We start from the raw sequence: 23041 nt of genomic DNA on the forward strand, positions 1-23041 counted from the left end.
AATATGTTTTCTAATTATTCTTCACAAAATAATGATTGAAATGTATGAACAAGGTTAGTATGTATTATGAAATACATTCCTGTCTAGGTCAGTCCTACTCACACCCACAGCTCTAATAGTTCGCTTACTTGACTGTATAGTTTTCAAGGTTTGGATGTCGTAGATTGCATGACTCTCATTTTCTACATCTTTCCTACAGAACAGGACGCACTGCTTATACATTATCACCAGTAGTACAGTATCTTGTTTTGTAGATTTTCTTACTTTCATCAAAAGGGTTACCAAAATCTGTTCATCAGTGCTCATTAGACACATACAATGTGTTTGTGCCGTTTCAGAAAATGGAAATCCATACACAAGTATTTGAAAGATGATTTCCAAATTAACGCAGAAATTTCGTTGTTGATATTGCCTTTGTCTCTCCCTTTCTCATTGGCATTTTAAGTGACAGTGTTGTTACTAATGGCATTATTTTTGTCAGCAGTGAGTAGTCTAATTCATTAATTTTCCCACCTTTGCAACGCCGTTACCATTACTGACGATGTAAAGGCGTGCATTAATATGTGTTACTTCGTTGGTTGAATGACCCAAGAAATGTCTGAGGACATGGAGAGAGCAGAGTGAGAGAGGGGAGGAGAGAAAGGAGGTTGTGACGCCATTGCAAACGCGATGATAAGTGACTCGGAGCGTTAGCATAGCATTCGCGTTCTCGCTAGTATTAGCATTTAGCGTGGCGAGCCTCATGTTAAAAGCTTGGGAAACTTTTTACAGACAGTTCGTGGCGTTCAGGTGGGTATAATTAATTGATAATAATGGGCTGTTTTGCTGTTCAGTATGCATTATCATCACTAAGTGGGCGTTGTCCTTATAGATGCTACAATATGATAATAATAATAATTAGTTTTTGTTTTTATTACCAAAAATAGTCACTTGCCCGAAAACTTTCTTGAATGACGTACCCATAAACCTTGTGTGACTTTTTTTTTTCTCTCTAATCAAAACAACTACAGCAAAGATAGAAGAGGGTTAGATTTCCCCCACCTGCATATTGAAAATATATCTACTGTATTTTTCGGACTATAAGTCACACCTGAGTATAAGTCGCACCGGCCATAAAATGCCCAACGAAGAGGAAAAAAAACATATATAAGTCGCACCGGAGTATAAGTCCCATTTTTATGGGGAAATTTACTTGATAAAATCCAACACATAGAACAGATATGTCATCTTGAAAGGCCATTTAAAATACAAATACAATAGAGAACAACATGCTGAATAAGTGTACAGTATGATAATGTTACATGATGCATGAACAATGAAATGCGAACGTGGCCGGTATGTTAACGTAACATAGCTATTAAGAGTTATTCAGATAACTATAGCATACAGAACATGCTAAAAAGTTTACCAAACCATCAGTGTCACTCCAAAACACCAAAATAACATGTGAAATGATATCCTAATGTGTTAATAATTTCACACATAAGTCACTTCAGAGTATAAGTCACACCCCCAGCCAAACTTTGAAAAAAACTGTGACTTATAGTCCCAAAAATACGGTATATAGATATATATATTAGGGGTATGGCGGTATACACAAGTCCCGGTTTGGTACAACAGGAAAAAGGCTTTTTTTTCTCACAGCATTTGAAAGTTAAAGTTTGTACACTATTACACTCTTATATAGGTGAAATTTTAAAAATGTCAAAAAGGGTGACCTATGTCTTTTTTTTTTTTTTTTAAATGAAAAAGACAGTTCAATTCAATCAGTTACTATACACATATTTCATGTGAAAGACGTTATAGAATGGATCATGTAATAACGTGTAGAACATGAAAAGTAACGTCAGTTACTTTGCCGAGTAACTAATTACTCTTACTTTGCGGTACTAAGTTACTAACTCAATTACTTTTGGGGAAAAGTAATTTGTAACTGTAATTAATTACTTTTTTAAAGATTAGTAACACTGTTTAGAGAACAGAAATAAAACTGATCCTAGAATCTTACAATACCGTTGGTTTTGTTTTGTTTTTTTTCAGTCAAATTTCTTAATACACTTGCTTTCCTGCACATAATTGTTTTCCGAAATTTCCGGGTTCGCAGTGAGTCAGCAACGGGCACACTTTTGCGAAATATACTATGTTTATTGATCAGAAATTGCAAATAAATGAAGTTTATTGATTACAATCCCACAAAGGCGAGCAAAAAACAAGCAAAACACAAGAAACAATAGTGCTAGATATAGTTTGTCAAACCTAAGATCCCCGCGTTACCGTTAAAGCACAACAAGATGTTCCTTAACAATGAAAATCTCTTACCGTGGACAAATGAGCGGAGAGCCAACGCCCCGGGTCAGAGTAACCAAGGAACATAGCCGAGCGATGTTGTACGTTAATCCTACGGCGGACTCCGAGGGGGTTGGGGAATCTCCTGACTCTTATAGGCGCGCCGACGTGGGGGCACGGGTGGCCAATCCCCGCTCCCACGAAAATGCACCACCTGCCCAGAGACTCCCACCCGGTGTTGGTTTGTTGTACAACCCAAGCGCTAAAGTAGTGTGAAAAACAAGTTGAACTCGTGAGACACCGCCCCCCGTAAGGGTATGAGATTCCCTCCCAGTTGAGGCTCCCAGACGCTAAAGTAGAATGTTTATTTAAGTTATCTCATGAGATTCCCTCCTAACTATAGAACCCAAGGTGAAAAACAATCGTCAAAGTGGCGGAGTAAACAAGGAAAAGTTCTTACAATCTAGGTCACAGAGGCAATCATACATCACAAAGGCATATTGTGCTAATGTTAAGGCATCACATAATATTTTCCCCATCAATAATAAAAGTTGTAAATTGCAATTAGTAAGCACATAGGCTTACACATTTTTCCATCAGACCGGAAGGCCTTGATCTAATTCTTACAAAATCAGTAGGGCTCTGACAAAGTATCTTATATATCGAATCCAAAAGCAAAATTTAAAACATTGTTTTTTGATAGGGAATAATGTAATATAAGGAAGCTGATGCTTTATGACCGAACATTATATTCAAAAACAACCTCAAGATTCTATGTTGCATTGTCTACTATTTTTTTCCCTATTTGCGATCAGATTTTCTTTAGACTTAAATAAACCTAAATTGAACTTTAAATGTTTTCCATCAGTAATTGATACTCTGCAGGAAATTCTCGTTTCCCAAAAAAATGAACAATTGGATTCTAAAACTTTAAATTAAAACTTTGAAACAGCCAGCACACAGAAACAAGTACCTATGGTGGGCTCAGTCAATAGAAACTTCATTACTGGTCGGCATGGCAGGTAATCTTGGCGACTGCTGTGTGAGAGATGCATTGCACTCAGGCAACTGTTCCCAGGCATGGACATACGCAGCATGCACCTTCAAGAGTCACAGAGTCGCACTCAAATTACTCTTCATGTTTTTTTCTCGACCTAGCTTGCTGTTCTGTCTGTCAATCAAATACAATGGATTGTCATCTCTGTTTCTGGTATGTTTTATTTAAAGCAGGCTCTGCGCTACATTGCTAGAAAACATGTTCAGCATTTTTACAATGTGCCGAATGAAGGCATACATATCATGAGATGCATTTCTGTCAGCTGAGTTGATGGATTAAAATAAAGCAGGTTTTGGAAATATGAGCTGTTAGACAAATCCTTCATACAAATTTGACAGTGCTTAAAACAACTATAGTTTATATTCCGAGATGGTGCTAAAACATAGCCAATGTGCTCTTGTATTGAACGCGTTTCTTAAGCATTTTGGGCCATTTTCACACCCTAAGCAACACCTTAGATTTCTCACAACAAAAAATATATATAATTTGACCATTGTCATAATGTAAAAATAAAAAATTAAGCCACCTATCTTAAAACTGTGCCATTTACATTTTCTGTGCAACCATTACACTCTGTCAGTATAATGTGGTCCGCCTCATAGCGCTGACAAAAGATTAATTTATTGAACATTTAGAAGAGAAAGATGAGATGAGGCTAGTCAGGTATCTCTATGTTTTTCCTGGCTCATGGCTCAGCCAAACTAATGATGGTGTTTTTGAAACCTTACCCCCTTTATTTTGTATTTGTTTGAATAATAAGAGATGTTAATATTTTTGTTCAACAAATATGTTTTTAAATGAAATAAATTATATTAATATCTATAATACATATTTAATTAAATTCTATATATTGTGTATATATTTTATTATTGTATGTACATTTATTTATATACCAGCTATACAAAATGATTAAAAATGTATAGTTAAAATTACTTCTGCCCACACTAGAGGAAAAAAATCGCTTTACACAAGCATACACGCAGTCTTATGCCAAATAATTTTCATAAATAAGAACCTGGTAAATGTGTACATTTCTTACCAGCAGATGGCAGCATAAGAGCAAAGACAATAGACCACACATCAATCTATCCGTCACGTTTGTCTTCGGTGTTACGGCTGAGCTGAAAACCATCCAAACTAAGTAAATTTGAGAGCACGGTACACCATGGACGGCTGCTCGTCGATGAATCCCATTAATTTTATGACAATGTTGTGTCTTCTATTAGCTAAACATGCGTGTTTTTTTAATGGTAACGGGGAGAAAATTCAAACTAGAAGAGCATCAAAACACACAGTTTAAAAGTATTATTTTACAATCATATTAAATAGATACAACTTAAATAACAATAGGAAAAAAATCTAATACACTCAAAAATGTCCTTGTTTTACTTACTGATAAAATGATTCATCTTATTAAAGACAAGCTACCATTCTTGTGAACAGAGGTTTCAATAGGTGTTGAAAGCATCCGGTGAAGGCTAACGGATTCAAAAAGACTGCAATGCTCAAGGAAGAAATCAGATAAAGAATGCTGTAGGACTGCTGTACCTGTTTGTACCGGTACCTGTGAAACACCATTCTTCCAAATGAAAAATAAATAAATAAATAAAATATATACACACACGTCAACTTATTTTTGGGGTTCAATGAGAGGACAATAGGCCTATTTCTCCAATATATACTATTATAATTGACTGGTGCCCATTTTTGCCAGTGGATTTTATTTTAATTTTTTAATGTATGGTGCCCGTTTTCACCAGGGATTTTTTTTTTTATAATTAGTATAGCTGCCCATAACGGAAAACAAACATACTTACCGCCATCAGACAAACAAGCCAAGCAACGTTTGAAAGTTACTTAAAGTGCATACGACAGGATTAAAAAAAAGTCTTAAATGGCATTATTATGTGAATTTGAATCATATTTTGAGACAATTCGACTATATACAACAACTTGGCAAAGCGCAGATGACGAGAAATTAGATTTTTAATCTGCCATTTGGCCACGCCTACCATTATAGGGCTCTAGCGTCCCCAACAGGACGATGACCCTAACCCTAACCCTGATTTAGAATTCAGCTCGTTGAGGGGGAATTATTCAGAAACAGGAAAATGCAAGGAAGAGAGCAGCAAAATTTCATTGTTTCAATCTCTCTACTCCAATATTTCTACAGGATATTCTTTTTATCCAAGTATTTTTCCCCAATTGCTAAATAAATGGTAAGGTCATGACAAATAACGGTCTTGTGCTAAATGGAATATAAAATATTGAAAATACATTTATTCAGTACGGCATGGCAAAATTACTCCAGAATGGTCAAAACTGTCCACTTCACCTTACTGTCGCACATCCCGAACGATATTTTATGCCACCGTAGTTAGACCGGCTCTTGTCCCTGCCCCTGCTTCAGAGAATGTAAACAAACTAAGAGGCGTGACAGCTAGCCGACATGCTAACCCGAACCGAGTGATGTTTCAAAGTCAATTCTTGGCTTTCGAAGCGAAAAATCACACAAAACTAACCAGGATCATGTCACATGGCAGCGGGGTTGTCGATTGTCATCGCCGATCGGCAACCCGCCTAGTGGCGGGCAAGTTACAGCTCGTTCCCTGCTGCGGGAGAAGAGCATGTTTGCCGGGGGAGCAGCTGGAGAATTACCGCCGGACAAACTGGCCGACGTCAGATGAGTGCGTAGCTGCCACATGGTCGACACGAATATGGCGTAAATTCAGTGTTTAACTACAGGGCGAAAATGTAAACAGTGAGAGAGAGCTGTTGTTGTGCAGCTAACATGGCAGGATGTGTCTGAGGTCATAACTTTTCTACATGTCCGTTCATGATCAAACATAAGTAAATATTCCTTTATTTAAAGAAAGTTTGTAGTGTTTACTTTGTAACCGCTGTAGGCTACAGGCACTTTAACTCAGACTACCTTCACGCACGCACACAAGTTAGAAGGGCAGAGAATTGACATCATACTTTCAGAAAGTCACGATTTAGATTCATGTTGAGTGCAGCTAAATCCACATATCGCTTATAGCCTACAAGAAACTTTCAAACATTACTTGGCTTGTGTATATGTGGTCTGAGCCTGTTGCCAGGTAGTGTTAAGAAAAGTCTGGATTAAAGTTGAGGAAGGCACTTAAACAGGCACACACTACGCTATTAATGCCACTGCTTCAGAAATCCCAGGTGTACTCCTTTGCTATCGGTGACAAAGCTGAAGCTTGGGACACATTTGACATTGTGACATGATAATCACAAGTATACCTCCAAATCTACCATATCCTTGTTCCAGACAAAGGGCTGGCAAATTCCAGAATGACCATGCAAATTGTTGACGTAAACCCCTGAGAGAATCTTTAGTGGGACTTGACGATACTGTAGCAGTTGGAACATTCAATCCTATATAATTATTAATGAACCGAGAACATTTGTCCATGATGAATGGGCTACGATATACAGTAGGCTACCTGGTGATTACAGCAAGACATCTGAGCCAAAAACTTGATTGCTACTCATGATTGATGATATTTATGTTTATTCATCATGACTGTGGCAATAATGCAAATCATAGGAAACACTGATCTATCGCTTTATCCTCTTCAATGTCAGGGCATAATAAATAGTCATCCATAGCCAACAATTACCCATTTAATTACAGTGGTACCTCTTCATACGATCACTTCGACACACGATCTTTTCGACATCCGACGTAAAGTTTGAGCCGCCATTTGTTTCTACATCCGACGAGTTGCTCGAAATACGACGACATGACAGCACTGCAAACGAACGCACGGTGGTTTTCTTGTGTGAGAAATCAACACAGTTTTCAAAAAAAGTTGATACAGTTGGAGAAACAAGGAAAAAAGTGATGCTTACCTTTGAAATGAAGATGCAAGTTATAGAAAAATATGAGCTTGGGGTGCGCGTCCCTGAACTGGCTCAACAATACAGCTCCGTGGTCCTCTTCCGACCACCGTTCGCCACTATTTATAAGTTAAGGTGACAGTTATCATTGTGGTAACATTGCCAAGGAAATCGCCAGCTTCGTCACGTTTTTATCATTTATTTAAGAACTTATCCAACACAAAACGCCCATTGTCTTAAGCAGTTGACTGCTCTCAAGAAAACGAAAGTATTATCTCTACCGCACCGACCTATCTCACTGAGACGTCAGCTTCGCGGTGCGTTCAGGGACAGTAAAAAGTGTCCGCCATATTAGAATCCGCTTCGTTACATTATTTACAGAAATAATTATTAATTATTCTTCTTATTATTATATTATTCTGAATTATGTATTCATAACTTATTTGTTTTTCTATGTTTAATTGCCATTTGTAACAGTGCCAGCAGTATTTATTAAGAATTTAGTGTATGTTTTTAGGCTTTGGAACGAATTAATGGAATTACAATGTATTTCTATGGGGAAATCCTGCTCGACATACGACCATTTCGACTTACAAACAAGGTCCTGGAACGAATTAAATTCGTATGTAGAGGTACCACTGTACCTTTAAATACAGGATTCACAAAACTTTCCATTCAAAACAAAAATATTATCCACAAGTCTTGACGCAGCTGTTTAGCCAAAGTAGAGCTAATATGTGTGGTAATATCCATCTTACCAGCCACTAATCTATCAAGATAGCTTAGCAGCACTTTGATTAAAAGAGGAGACCCTTGTTGATAAGACATCTGTTCGGAAATCGGAGAAGAGATTACCAAGGCTCATCTCACACAGAATGAATTGATGCAAAAAAAAAAGCCCTTAGATTGAAACTTTTGATTCAGTAGTAACCTTTTTAAAAACAAATAAATAAATATATACTAGTCGTTTGCATAATAGTATAGTGCTGTGTTGTATATTGTAAAGTCATGTATTCTGTTGTATTGTAATTCATAATTTGCTCATGTCAGGCAATACTGTTTTGATCTAAACAGAATGATTCTCTGAACTAATGATGTAAAGCTTTTTTCTCCAGGAAACAAACATAGTCATCAAGCTGCTTTTAAATAATTTGGATAAAATCTGGTATATATTGGTCGCAAATTGATGCAATTGTTAGTTTTTACTCTCCGGAACAATTTATATGGCTACTTTCATTACAGACCACATTTAAATTTACACACATTACAGCAGTGAAGCATTGGTATTTTACATCCTATTATTGCCTTGAATTCTGTTTATTTTATCACAAACTTTAAAAAGAAAATTGTTTCATCAGGATCAAACTGGATAGACATACTGACAGATGGACAGACATACAATGCTGTCACATATTTTTTTTACATTAACCAGATATTGGCAGTAGAATAAAAATGTAGTTATTTTATTTGGTGTCCAAAAAGTCTGTTATTCCATGGAATATTTTCACAGAACAAAAAACTGGATCTCTGGGCTTACCCATCATAGTCACCTGCCCATTTGCAAATTTTGAAGCTATAATTACTCTGCAATAATGTTCCCATACTTTAGGGTCAGTCAGTTTTTCCTTACGTACCGTGTGTTTCTGAACGTATTCCTAAATTAAAATATTTGCAAGAAATATGATTTAATTAATATATTCATTAGAGTTGTGTGTGTGTGTGCGTGTGCGTAGGTTCATGCGTTTGTACGCCCATGTCCACTGGACTTCAATCACTCATTTTCTCTCAGCAGTATGTTTCCAATCCCAGCAAACAGCTGGTCTGGCATTTAGAACACATGGGGATTAAGGGTCTGAATTATTTAAAGGCTCAAACCAGAATCAGACCATATCACTACTTATGATGCCAAGATCTGCCTTCTGATCATTTTTGCCTTTAAATCCATGAACAAAATGTCTGTCAGAAAACTGTCAATCCATCGTTATTATATACTGTAATTATATTTTGTTTTTTTTTCATATAATTAAAGCAATATCATGAGTGTTTTTTAATTATTACATAGAAATTGAGTTCTTATCAAACTATTTATATTTCATACGTCTGTCACTTGTACACCATACTTCATCTTACATTCATTTGTGAGTATACAAAGGGCAGGCATGTGAGGATGCATGTTAAAAGCATGTCAACGGAGTAATCTGTGAACTGCAGATGTCACAGTGCCTTTGGGGCTCATTGGTTTACATGTGGGACTGATTTGCATATGGTGGGAGTGTCCTGAGTCTGCACTGGGATGAATGAGTTGTTCAAGACAGACAACAAGTAGGCTTTGGACTCAGCAGAGATCTATTTGCATGGCTCAAAATGCCATACTTTTTTAAAATGCTACTCTTCCTGCTGTAAGTACAAAAATTTGGAATTGGATCTACTATGAATATGGTCAACAAAGAACACCCCAGATTTGGCAAAAGAGGGGAAATATGGGTAAGTGTTATTTGAATCAACTTTAGAGTATAAGTAAAAATTAGCTTTATTAGAAACAATGTACAGAACATGGCTGACAATATAGAATGATCTGTTTTTTTTCTGTAACTATTGTTTCAGGGATTTTTCATCCTTTTGCTTTATACCTGCCCTCATTCCTGTTTTGCAAGCTTCAACCAAGCAAAAGAACTCATCTATAGAATAAAGGAGGGATTACCTAAGGACACTTTCATAGGAGCCATTGGAGTGGATTTAAATTTGGATTTTACAGTTGACCCCCCCTATTTGTTCAGTGTGGCTCAAAAGAGTCTCAGTGAACAGTATGTGACACTCAATAATATTACTGGAGAGTTTTCTACATCTGCTACAGAGATTGACAGGGAGACACTTTGCCCTGACAACCCAAACAGATATGGATGTTTCCTTTCACTGGATGTTTTTGTGCTTCCTCAGCAATATTTTCAGCTCATCAAAGTTAAGATGATCATTGAAGATGTCAATGATAACAGACCAAAGTTCCCTGTGGATGAGATTCTTTTATCGGTCCCGGAAAACACACCCATTAATGCTCGCTATGCAGTAGAGCAGCCTGCAGTTGATCCGGACCTGGGTCTTTATGGAGTGCAGACCTACTGGCTTGTAAATGACTTTGGTGTGTTCACGCTGGATGTTGAAGAAAATGAAGGAGGGGAGCTAACACCCTTTGTCATTGTGACAGAATTGTTGGACCGAGAAACACAAGCTGAGTACATCACAGACATTATTGCAGAGGATGGTGGCACCCCACCTCTGCTTGGTGCAGCCACTTTAAAAGTTGTCATCTTGGATGTAAATGATAACTGTCCCCAGTTCACAGACTCACACCTTAATATAACGCTGCATGGGAACTCCACCAAAGGGACCCATTTGGCACGTCTACATGCTTTTGACCCTGACCTTGGTGCTAATGCTCAGATCAGCTATGCTTACAGCGAGCGTGTGCCAAGGGAGACCAGGAGCTTGTTCCATTTGGACAGGAGTACAGGAGTGATCAAACTAGCAGGGAAAATAGACACTAGTACTGCATTACTTTACAAACTCACTGTACTGGCCAATGGACCTGGTTGTATTCCCGCTGTTGCCGCAGTTGCTATTCATTTGATAAAGATTCAAATGGGGCCCCCTGCAGTCATCCCTAGATACATCGCACAGGAAAAAGATGGCGTGGTGACATTAAAGGAATCTGAGCCCGTATTTACTCCTATTGCTTTTTATACTGTCACTAACATCGATGTTAGGCACAGGGTGAACTGCCATTTAGAGAGTACAGGCCCTTTTAGGATTGGGCCCTATGAGCTCGTAACAAATGAATACCTGCTTGAAACTACAGAGGCATTGGATTATGAAATGACACAGGAGTACGAGATCATTGTAGTTGTTGAGAACAGTCACGGGCTTGTTATCAAAACATTCCTGAAAGTACAGATTTTGGATGAAAATGACAATGCTCCAGTCTTTCAGCAGTCTTTAGTGGAAATATCTATTGATGAGAACAATCCGCCAAACACCTATCTCACGCAGCTCCATGCCACAGACCGGGACAGCGATGCCCTAGGGGAGGTCATCTTTCTCCTCGGAGGCGATGCCCCTGGGATCTTTGTATTAGATCATGTGACAGGTATCCTGAGCGTGACAACATCAATGGACCGTGAAGAGAAAGAAACATACCGCTTCATAGTGAGAGCAGTGGACCAGGGAACCCCAAGGAGGGAGTCAATTGCCACTGTTGTGGTGACTGTGCAAGACCGCAATGACAATAGCCCACGCTTCATCAACAAGGATTTCACTTTTTTTGTGCCCGAGAACTTCCCAGGTTATGGTGAGATTGGGGTCCTATCAGTAACAGATGCTGACGCTGGAGAAAACGGATGGGTAGCCCTCTCTATCCTCAACGGTAGTGACATCTTCATAATAGACACAGGCCGAGGAACACTAAGGGCCAAGACTTCCCTTGACCGAGAGCAACAGGGGACATATCAGTTGTGGATTAAGGCCGTAGACGGTGGGGAACCTATGCTCTCCTCTGTAACCATGGTGACTGTGCTTCTGTTGGATGTAAATGACAATCCACCAATTGTCCTCTTTCCTCAGTCCAATCAGTCCTACATGTTGGTTCTACCCAACACCTTGCCAGGAACATCCATCACTGAAGTTTATGCTGTGGATAACGATACAGGGATGAATGCTGTGATTGCATATAGTATAATTAAAAGGAAGGGAGGGGAACCTGGATTTTTTTCCATCGACCCAGAAACGGGAAATATTACATTAGAGAGGGAACTCAACAACCGAGGTCTCCACAGCCTTTTAGTAAAGGTCAGTGATCATGGTCAGCCGGAGCCGCTTTACTCAACAGTCATTGTTAACTTATTTGTGAATGAAACAGTGAGCAATGAAAGCTATATTCAGAGTTTGCTAACAAGAGAAGCTGACATTGAAATAGAGGAGAGACCCTGGCAGATTGGCCAATTGCAGGAGGGACCTGAGCGGTATGACATGTTTCCATGTAAACCAGCACTCGTTACCCTTTCCGTGACATGCCTCGGGCTGTTTTTTTCTCTTGTTACATTGACTGCTTGCATATGCTTAAAAAGATTCCAGAAGCAAAAGACAAAATCAGATTGTGAGTTACCTTTGAAAATGAAGAAAGACTCTATGCACGTCACTAACAGAAAGTTAAGGCGTGCCTCAAACATTTGATTTCTTATCCACACCTCTGTTTTTGCATTAATGTTTACCAGACACTGTGAGAAGTTGAAAAAATGTGTTCTAGTCATTCTGAATATATGATCATTTTTAAGCATTCGTCATTAATGGAAATACATTTATTTTATGGACTCACAGACCTCTTCTTTAGGACCACAATGTCCTCCAACAAATCAAATTAGTGCTTATTCAAGATGTTATTTTTTTAAAGGTCTATATATAATACAGTACATAATATTACAAGATTATTTAGTATTGTTGCAATGGTGTCAAAGTGCACTACATTAAACTGAGAAGTATTTATTGCATTTCATCTATCTGATGCAAGTAAGCATGATTACAGTGTACTGTTGAAAACTACAATATAATATTTGGATATATGTCTTTTGTTGAATCTCAGTCTCCTTCAATTGTGCAAGTCAACAACGACAACAACAAAAAATATGCTCCATGAGTGTACATCCACTAGTGACCGCTCACGATTTGATTTTCCTTTCAACATGGGTGAATTCAAACACTTTTTTGTCAAAGGAATGGACCATGAAGTAAATTGAGGCATCTATAACATGAGATATGCTTTGAAAATGATTTAATTATGCGCATAGTGTACTTTTTTAAAAACTTTTTTTTAATATAAAGTACATACTGTATTTGTTCTATATATATACTGTAAGTAAAGGCTAATACTGATTTAGATTTTTATTGTAAACCTGCATTAATGTAATACTTGGCACAAAAGGTAAAACCAAATCACAAAAAATACACATTAATATGAATGTAAACCATTTTTTAATGCCTCCCCCTCTCCCCCTTGACAGTTGTATTATTTATTTTAGAAGCACCAGACAAATGGACAAGCAGATATAGATAAAGGAAAACTAACCGTTCATAGATCTGTGTTCAAACAAAAGATTGAGAGCGATCCTACATATCACTATTTATCATAGGTCATAAGTGATCATTTTTTCATTCATGCTAGATTTGGGGAATACTTTTGAAAACTTTTTTAAATATGTGCATGAGGGCTTTGATCCAGCCATTTCATAATGAGGACTGACCGAACAGCATCTAGATTTGCTTGTACACATTTCATCCCTCAGTCAAGAGGCCTCTCTCTGAGGTTTTTGTTTTTTACAGTTAAACCAGTTATGTCAGTTCAGTCAGCGCACCTTGGTTTGCAAGATGCTTTTTATATTGTCACAGGTGTCATCTTATAATGCCATAGAGGACACTGATGCATTCTGTTTGTCTGTGTTGTTTTTAATATAAATCCCCCTCAACCAATGTGCATTTCTTAATGTGTCTGTAAGATTTTACGAAGTGCTTGTGACAAAGAAAATATTAAAGTACATTATTTTATTATACATTTCAAATTGGATATATATTTAGTTATTTTAGTTTTGCTTTAATAGCCAAAACCACAAAACATCAACGAGACCACAGATTTCGCTTCAAAAACCCTAAACACAAATAACGTGGTTAGAAAACTAAAGATGAAAATCCGGTTTGGCTGTAATCACCTGCAAAGGTGAAAGCTTGGGCGTTCACATCCAGTCATGTTTAGAAAGACAAACAAACACACACATTTTCTATTCTTGACTCTTTCTATATATACAGATATATGTACATATATCTTGTGTTCTCACAAAATATGAATGGAATGTTAATATTTATATATTAGATTTAGGACTGTAATTAAATACCTCACCTGTACCGTCCTCACCTAAAGGAGCTCAATTATATCACGGATCTTGTTTAGCTTGCTTGGGTTTGGCTCGAACAACAACGAAATAAATATGCAAACAAACCAGTGCTAAGAATGTATTCACACACATCTCGCGTCACAAGTAACGAACAGATTTGCAGCACCGCCAGTGCATGTTATGAAGCTGAAGCACAGTGCACATCAGGAGCAGCTCAGTGTAATCCTTCGTAATCACCTCTGGTCATCCTGTACATTTCACAATTGGGCTGAGGTTTGATGTTCATTTGACACAGAAGTACTCCTAAAGTGGGTTTTAAAAAATAGAGGAGTGTCACTCTATAGACTTAAAGAAGGTTGAACCAAAAAAAAAAAAAATTGAACACCTTTCCAGATGAACTCTGAAAAGATACTGAACAGAGCTAGCTTTCAAATAGTGTTTGTGCATTGACAATTTTCATGAGAGTAACAGATAATAGAACTATGCAAAACGTCCTTGTTTTTTTCTGGTTTGTGGTTTAAAAGTGCAGACCTGTAAGAGTAAAGCTTCACAGTGAAAAATTGAATGTTTTAAATGTGATGACTAAGAATTATGGAATGCAAAAACACTGAGTTTTAAAAGCCTGCTTTCTTCCTAGTGTCCTTAGCTGCTTTCAGACATAATACCGTATACTGAGAATTTACACGACTGTTGACTTTCAGGCATAGGGAAATTTACTTTACCAGCTTGGCAGCATTGATACTAGCTGGAAATATACTGTAGTAGTACTTACTCAGCAGCTTTCACATGCAACATACGACTCGGGCATGACTACATGCCTGTTTACTTTTTTAGATTCCATTGCAGAAATAGTTCATTTACTGTACCGATCAGACCCAATTTTTTAACAAGAGATCAACAAACACCTGGACAACGAAACCTTCTCTATAACATTTATTTAAAATAATAATGATAATACCAAAAAAAAAAAACACGAAAAAAAAAAGCTATGAACACTTGTACTGCCGTTGCTAAGCAATAGAGTCCCGTGCCATCCCATTCAAAAGTTAAAAATCTATTCCTAAACTCTAAACACGACGGACCATTGTCAGATCTACTTTGTTTAGTTCTTTGTTTGCTGCTTGCCTAAGGTTAATTCATGTTAGGGCAGTCTTTCTCAAATAGTGGGTTGTGCCCCCTAGGGAGGTATTGAACATCGGGGAACATGCTCTCATTTTCAGAATTTGTGCAGTATTTGTGCTCCAGACAAGTGCACGCAGTAAAGACACCATGAAAAAATATTTGACAGGGATTTCAGCGATGTCTCCCGTTAGCTAAATCGAGGAAATATGACAAAGTGTATGTAGCGTTTGGCTTCACTTTTAATTCAGTGAGAAACAAGGAAAGATGTATGTTTACTGTGTCTAAAAATGTTGGCAGCGGAATGCATGAAGCCAAATCGATAAAGACTTCACTTCAAGACAGACCCCAATCACATTGATAAGCCGCTTATTTTTTTTTATTGAAAACGTGCCAACAATCAAACAGACAAACAATATTGCCAACAATCGTCCCACTTTGTGAATGCTACATCAGTAAACCAGTGAGCACTGCTGGCATCATATAAGGTGGCATACCAATTTGCTCAGTGCAAAAAACCCACACCACAGCAAAGAAGCTAATACTGCCAGTAGCATTGGACATGGTCTCGGTCATGCTGGACGATACAAGTGCTGTCAAAATAAAAACTGTCCCTATGTCGAATGACACTGTCCTTTTTGTTTTATTAACTTTTGTTTTTTCAGGCAAATTGTTCTGTATAATGAGCTTTGAGTTAATGTTGCTAATCAGTTTGATTTTATTATTATTTATTGATTTTTTTTATTTTATTTTATTTTTCAGTATAAAATGGTCAAAAAATGTACATTTGATGTATTTTTACATTATGGATTGACTTTTTTTATTCAGGCATATTGATGCGCTTTAAGTCTTTTCTTTTACAAACAAAAAATTGTGAATAAAGTTATACTTTATTGTAAGTTGATCTATAATACTTTTTTCTTTAATATGCAAGGACAAAACGTTATGTAGAGATGTACTTATAATAATTTTATAGACAAATTATACTATTTACAGTGGCGGCAAAATGTTGTGGCAGGGGCGCTGGAAGTCACTCACAGCAGGGGGTGCTGAGGATCTTATTTAGTTTTTTCCCAAATTTGTCATGCTCGCGCTTTTTCTCCATACAAGGGGTGCGCAGTGGCAGTACACACACATGCTGAATAGTTTACATACTACTACAAGGCTATTACAGGGACAGCGCTCTATTTCACCTACAGTGTTGGGAGTTTTTGTATTGGAAATGAAAGCACACGTGTATTATAATGCAAATCCCTGTAGATAGATGGCGCAATGACGCGTAAACACATTTGAAAACTAAAAGGTCCAATAAGCCTCGGTTTAACAACCACTTTTTACTTTTTTTTTTGTTTGTTTTTGTTAACCTGCCCTGTTCAGCTGTTAGACATGGAAAATGGAAGTCTAAGTGTCCGGTTGATCTGAACAGTTTTAATGTTTCATATTGAGAGTATGACATACTCCCATTGTGATCATTCAACATATCTCGTTTATTATGACAAAGCAGCGAACAAGAAGGGACTATGGGGGAGCAGAAGAAAAGAAAAGAACACAAGAAAAGAAAGAAAAGAAACACAAACAACAACAAGAAATACATTGCACGTCTACACTATGAATATGTTGGTGCTATCGTCAGCTAGATGTATTTCCGGTTGACACCATGTGGGGGGCCTGTTGACCAGGGAAAAAAGGGCAAGGGGCTGGGGGAGTGTATAGGATAAGTGATTGGAAGGGGTGTAGTGTACACAAATCAGTTCTGTGATCTACAAACCAGTAATCGTGTGAATCCCTTGTGAGTGTAAGCTCGTCGTCAACAGACCCTACGCTGCCCCATCGCTAATCCTGGCACTGAGGCCACCGACTAGAGCGCGCCCAAGCACATATAGCCGCGCGCGAGCCCCACCAAACACGTGACAGCCACGCAGACGGGTGGAGACGCCGCCCACATTTTATAACACTCAAATAAATTGCACACCAATATCCAACAGCGCTCTGCAAGGGAAGCAGCTCAACAGCAACAACAAACAATAATGCGGCTACAAGTTATTTGAAGTTCTCCACGGTCTAAAGCTGCAGCTAACTTTTCCTCGTTCGGCACTATTGTAAACTATCATACCTTCATTTTTGACCTCATATTGAATTTTAGAAAAGTTCACCGGTTTTGTGAAGAAAAAAAATCGCTAATTCGTTTTTGAGCCATGTTAACGCCTCCTCTCTCAACAGTTGACTTTTCCCTTCCAATAGCGCCTTATCCAATGTGACCTGGTAGCAAGAGGGGTGTCAGGTGGTGACCATGTTATTAAGAAAACACGTTTTTCTACATATATATTTAATCCCCCGAATTAAATGTGCCATTGTTTCAATATGTTTTATTTATTGATTTATTTTTAACAACAACAACAAAATACCAAAACACAGTTTTTTTCCCCCAATACTCAGCACCTCATTTCCCACGCCAGTGGTTGGGGCTTGACACAAAACATTTATTTCTTCCTTTGGGGTGCCTTGACGGAAAATAATTGAGAAGCACTGTCTTAGGGGGAAGAAAAAGGATTATTGTAGTGCTGCACGGTCTACGTCATCAACCTCTGCGAAGCATATCGTTACCTGCTGCATTCAGACATAGTGCGAGCTGGTAATGTACCTGACTTTTGACTTGGTCACGAGCCAATAAAGTTCTGGCTAATGTGTTGCGCCAGCTGAGGTAGCAAACTGCATTTACACTTGGTGCATGCCGAGTAAATCCCGGTACATTACCGGACTTATTCGTGGATCTGAAAAGGGTTTCATTTTATAAAGTAAAAATGGAATAACGCCTTAATTGCCAACTTCATCTAACAAGGAAATATTTTGTTTGGCACAATTTCCTAATTTAACTACAAAAATGAAACAGATTCAACAGTTAACCAGATAATCTGCGATAGCCTCTTTGAAAAGACATTTGGCAAAGGGTCAAAGCTTTCAAGATTATTTTAGTTTCTTCACACTTTCCACATGCTTCTACATACAGCCAGCAGGTGCACCTCATTAGGACCAATGCAATGTACTGTTATATTGGAGAAATTAAAAGGAGAATGACTACATCGCTAAATGTAGCCCTACAGTGGGAATATTTATACTGGAAACCAAACAAGCAAGGAGAGTCCATTACACAAACAATACATTATGTTGAATTTATTGGAAAATCGTCAAAAATCTGTGAACACAACACTAAAACATAGCCACCCCACCCATTTTTCCCACCCAGAAAAAAAATTGCACTTTGCGATTCAGTCAACACTCATTGTGTCATTTAATCAACAAAATAAATAAAAATGGTATGATTCAAAACTGTGTTGGTGTAAAATTTGCAGGTTGAGCAGGCGTGAAAGGAGGTAAGTGGTTTTGACCCAACTGCAAGTAAGTAGAGAGGCAAGGCAGGGGGCAGGTATGAAATAAAATTAACTTATTTTCAAATAAATTCTAAACAGCAGAGATATGTAGTGCCATGCCAATGAATTGGTGCATGCATCAAGCTCACCGGGTGAAGTCTCGTCTCAGTGCACGTACCGCTTTTAGAAAAATTCACCTGACCGATGCTGTCGCTGAATCGTTTGCAAAGCGAGCTTTCAAACTGTCAAGAGTATATAGGAAGCACATCTGCCAGCCGCCATAGGGATGGATCGTATCAAAACTAAAACTTCTTGCGACAAACAATCTTGCTATTTTTAATATGACAAAGAGTCCCTGCCCTTCGTCATAAATTCAAGTGTGTTATATGGAGCCTCAAACAGGTTGAAAAAGGGATGTGGTAAAACAGGCGCAGTGTGCAGCTGTGTGACCTCTCATCTCCTCCTTCTGTAATGATTTTAACTAGCAGGCATCTTCAGACCATGCAGAATATGATGCACAGTCAGAAAACACAATGGGGACCTGACTTTGCTTTGGGTCTTAAACTCTGTGTCCTTAAGGATAAGTAGTCTCAACGGATCGTGGTGGTTATTGGAAAACACATTTGCACACCCAGATGGTACCCACATAACACTGGTTTCTCGAAAAGCTTTTCTGTTCATACATCCCCCCCCCAAAAAAAAAATCTGCAAATGCCCCTATGACAAACCCCCAACCACCCCTATGCCATGTCTCTGTCCATCTGTCTCTCCAGCAATGCCCATCTGAAATTACATTAAATAGTTAATGATGTAGACAGACAGTAATAACTGTACTGTATTATCCGTCACAGCAGGATCCCATTTGAGATTGATTTGATAATAAATCTTCAGGCATGAAATTAAACAAATAAGTTTAATGAACAGGCCCATATTTGGTTGCACCTGTTGTAATGAAGAGTCAAGGTTACATATCCAAAATTATGACATCGAATATGGTCCCACTCCTCAGAAAATATACACATACAAATGCACACTTGAATACGCACACACATCACATGTGCTCATCAGTCTTATTACATTATGTAGGATATTTTGGGGTAATTTTGTTATTGTCGTTAAAATGAGCTCAATAAATAATTATGAAATTGGACTTAATATGTACCATTTGTGCTCCGTACCATAGCCCCACGATGAATAATTTCCTTAACTTCTCATTTTTATTTTGTGAGTTTAATGAGTTACAATATATCCTAAACCCACGCACAGATGCTTAACACACTTTTTTCCACTTTGATTTGTGAACTTTCCTTTGTGATTCATTCATTCTTTTTCCCTAGCACTAATAGAGTCAAAACTTAAATTATTCATGTATGATGATGAGATTTACCAACAGTATTTTTTTTTTCTTTGTCATTTCCTGCAAAATCTGTTTATATAATCAATGATCTGATCATTGTCATTTCATGACTCTAAGGTGCACCTGACTCTTAGCTGCACCTACAAAATTTGTAGTATTTGTATTTGTTCTTGTCATTGTTGTCGTGTTGTTTTTTTCAACGTTCATGGCCACAACTAGCATCTTATTGCATGGACATTACGGCACTAACATTAAGATGTCACTTTTCTCGACACAACAGTTGTTCCTTAATTTGGTGATGTATGCACGTACAGTGGGGGACGCATTACCGCACGAACGATGAAGCAAGGACAGGGGTGTTAAAAAAGGTAGCAATTATTATTATAGTTTATTTCAATGAAGGAGAGGAACATCAAAGTGAAATGCATTCTATTACTGGGTGACAAGCAAATGCCCATTTTAGCTTAATCCATGAGTACTTTATCTAAGCACCAGACAAGTGAACCTGACACCATCAAACATGTGGGTAAAGATCATGCACACTCAGAAGTCGATGTTTCAACTAGTGAACGACCCACACCTCCAAATCAAACTAAGCTTCCATCAAGCTTGGCAACAGAATAGGTAACAAGAAATTAACAAAACAGTTGCAGGCTACATCATTACACATGCCTCCCCAATCCACGATTGAATCAACATAATTCAGAAATATTACAGATAACTATTAGTCGCACCCACCAAATTAGCCTATAAAAACCATAAATTAACACCACTGGAGTTTGGACTATAAACGGGGTATGAGTGAGTAGTAGTTTATAGTCAGAAAATTACAGTACTTGAGTTTAGGAGAGGAAGGTATTATTTAGTTTGTTCATTTTTGTCTTCACTATATTTTAATAATTCGTTTTTTGGATCATTTTTGTTGTGTTTTGTTTTAGTTAGTATTTTCTTAACTCACAACTTGTGTTTATCCTTGGCCACCTTTTCTGTTATGAAGAGATTACTGAGGTGTTTTATAAAATGGCTAGTTAGGACAAATTCCTAACTGTTTGAAGCTAAATAAAAAAAACTTTGTTTTACAAAGTATCTGTTCTTTTGCATGTCACATGTGTAATGCTGTGAATGCTTGGAATGTGTAAATGTCAACAAAAGCCAAACTGACAGGAAAGTACAGGAAAGAGACACTGAGGCTAATAAACCATTGTTGCCCTTTTCCATCTGACCCCACCGTGGAGAAATAATAAGAAATGAGCCGTTTATGGTCTGACTGTGGCTGAATTGTTGAATCACCCCAAGATTAACGTGCCAGCAGAGTACTGCTTGTTAATATTAACCACTCATGCATACCAGGAAGATTTTCTCTTTGCCAAGAGGAACTAAGTCTGTGTACCACATTTGGCAAAGAAAAAGTGCAGTAGATTTTTTTAGGAATAATTTGAAAACCTCAGTTTGTAATTATTTTCCTCATAGCACATTTGACCCTTTCTGAGTGTTGACTGGCAATAGTTTAATTAAATAATCATGTTTGCGTCTGCAAGTGAGAAATTCGAAAACGGAAAACAGAAAGGTCAGTTGAGAGACAGAGATAAACACAGTTGTAGGATTAGTGCTTTTTTTTTTTTTTTTTTTTAACTTTTATTTGTATGAATCTACTTTACGTTATGATTTCATTTGTAGTAAGCTAGTAAGCTAGTAGTAAAGCATATGCTGTAATGAATACAATTTTTGTGTAGTGAAACACAGAAAGTGGTCACATCACCACATCTGACAATATTTGACATAATAGCAAAGGTGCATTTTGTGTTAAGCTTTTTTTTTTAATTGAAAAAAATAATTAAAAAAAAAAAAAAAAAAAAGTTGAACTGATGTGCCCATACAATACTTAGCAACATTCACCAAGATAGCAACATTCACCAAGAGGTTGTAAGGGCATTGGCCGACTCCAGTGCTGTTTGCTGTTTAGTAACTAACTCAGTTACTTTTTGGGAGAAGTAATTTGTAACTGTAACTAATTTCTTTTTTAAAGTAAGATTGACAACACTGGTCTTCAATATGTCAGAGCCGAGGAATGTCTGCCATTTCAAATGGTAATCTGCCATTTGACCAGAGCCAGTTTGAATAGGGCTCAGTTCACCACAACCTGAACATAATATGCAGTAGAAAACGGAATGATCAATAGCAACGGAACTTTGGAAAATACAAGTAGTAAAGAAGAATTATGATACCCATCATTTCTGTTTAGTATGGATCTCTTTTTTTAAGTGCAAAGTTCTCATCCTTCATTCTCCACCTTTCAAAGGTTCATCCTTCTATGTATAACAACTGATTATTAAAAATGACAGACTAAAGCCTTATTTAGTGTGCAGCCCCATCTCTGCTTTCCTCACTTTTTTTCCCCAAACCTCCATTTTTTATGAGTCCTATTCAGCTGAATTAGGTTGCTTTTATAACGTCATAGTACTTCAAATTTCCATTAAAAAAAGAAAGAAATTAAAACCTCAATGTACTTGATAACAGTGAAAATTAATAGTTAAAGTACATGATCAACATTTATATTCCCTTTAAAGCTTAAATGACCCCAACCAACCACACTACATCACATTTATGATGTTTGTACAAAGGATGAATACTTTCCAAACTGAAATAGATTAAAAATGTGACTTGCAGTGCGTTTGTGGTTGGGGGGGGGCAATGTCAATCTCCAAGAGGCCGTCAATGGTAGCACAAGCTGATACTTACTAAAATGTTTTAACGACGGTAACAAAAACACAAAGTCCAAACAAATGACCAGGGATCCAAAAACACAAAGGCAAACAAAACTCAGGGTGGTAACAAAAGACTGGCTATCAAAACATACTTCGGCAGAGGAACAGGAACACGAGGGTTTGGTTGTAGAAATCAACAATGACGCAACATGGAGATGTTAAATACAGACATGGAGTAACCAGACAATGTGGCACAGGTGGGTGATAAAAGAGGCAGTGGATTGGTCGCCACACAAGGAGCAGGCCACAACAGGTGAAATTAATGGGTAATCACATGGACAAAACAC

General features: G+C 37.7%; 1 protein-coding gene across 1 annotated transcript; it reads left to right on the forward strand.

Annotated features, from left to right (window-relative positions):
• The first annotated feature begins 9541 nt into the window (after positions 1-9541).
• On the forward strand, positions 9542-21685 carry LOC130912753 (protocadherin-20). The gene is made up of 2 exons (XM_057830764.1): positions 9542-9697; positions 9818-21685. The coding sequence occupies exons 1-2, from the start codon at positions 9644-9646 to the stop codon at positions 12434-12436; spliced, it is 2673 nt and encodes an 890-aa protein (XP_057686747.1). The 5' UTR covers positions 9542-9643; the 3' UTR covers positions 12437-21685.
• Positions 21686-23041: the final 1356 nt, after the last annotated feature.

The sequence above is a fragment of the Corythoichthys intestinalis genome, chromosome 1 (genome assembly GCF_030265065.1).
Source record: "Corythoichthys intestinalis isolate RoL2023-P3 chromosome 1, ASM3026506v1, whole genome shotgun sequence".
Taxonomy (NCBI): domain Eukaryota; kingdom Metazoa; phylum Chordata; class Actinopteri; order Syngnathiformes; family Syngnathidae; genus Corythoichthys; species Corythoichthys intestinalis.

Coding starts and splice junctions, on each gene's coding strand:
- LOC130912753 (XM_057830764.1), top strand. CDS start 9,644: ATGAATATGGTCAACAAAGAACACCCCAGATTTGGCAAAAGAGGGGAA. Junction 9,698..9,817: donor GCAAAAGAGGGGAAATATGG/GTAAGTGTTATT, acceptor CTATTGTTTCAG/GGATTTTTCATCCTTTTGCT.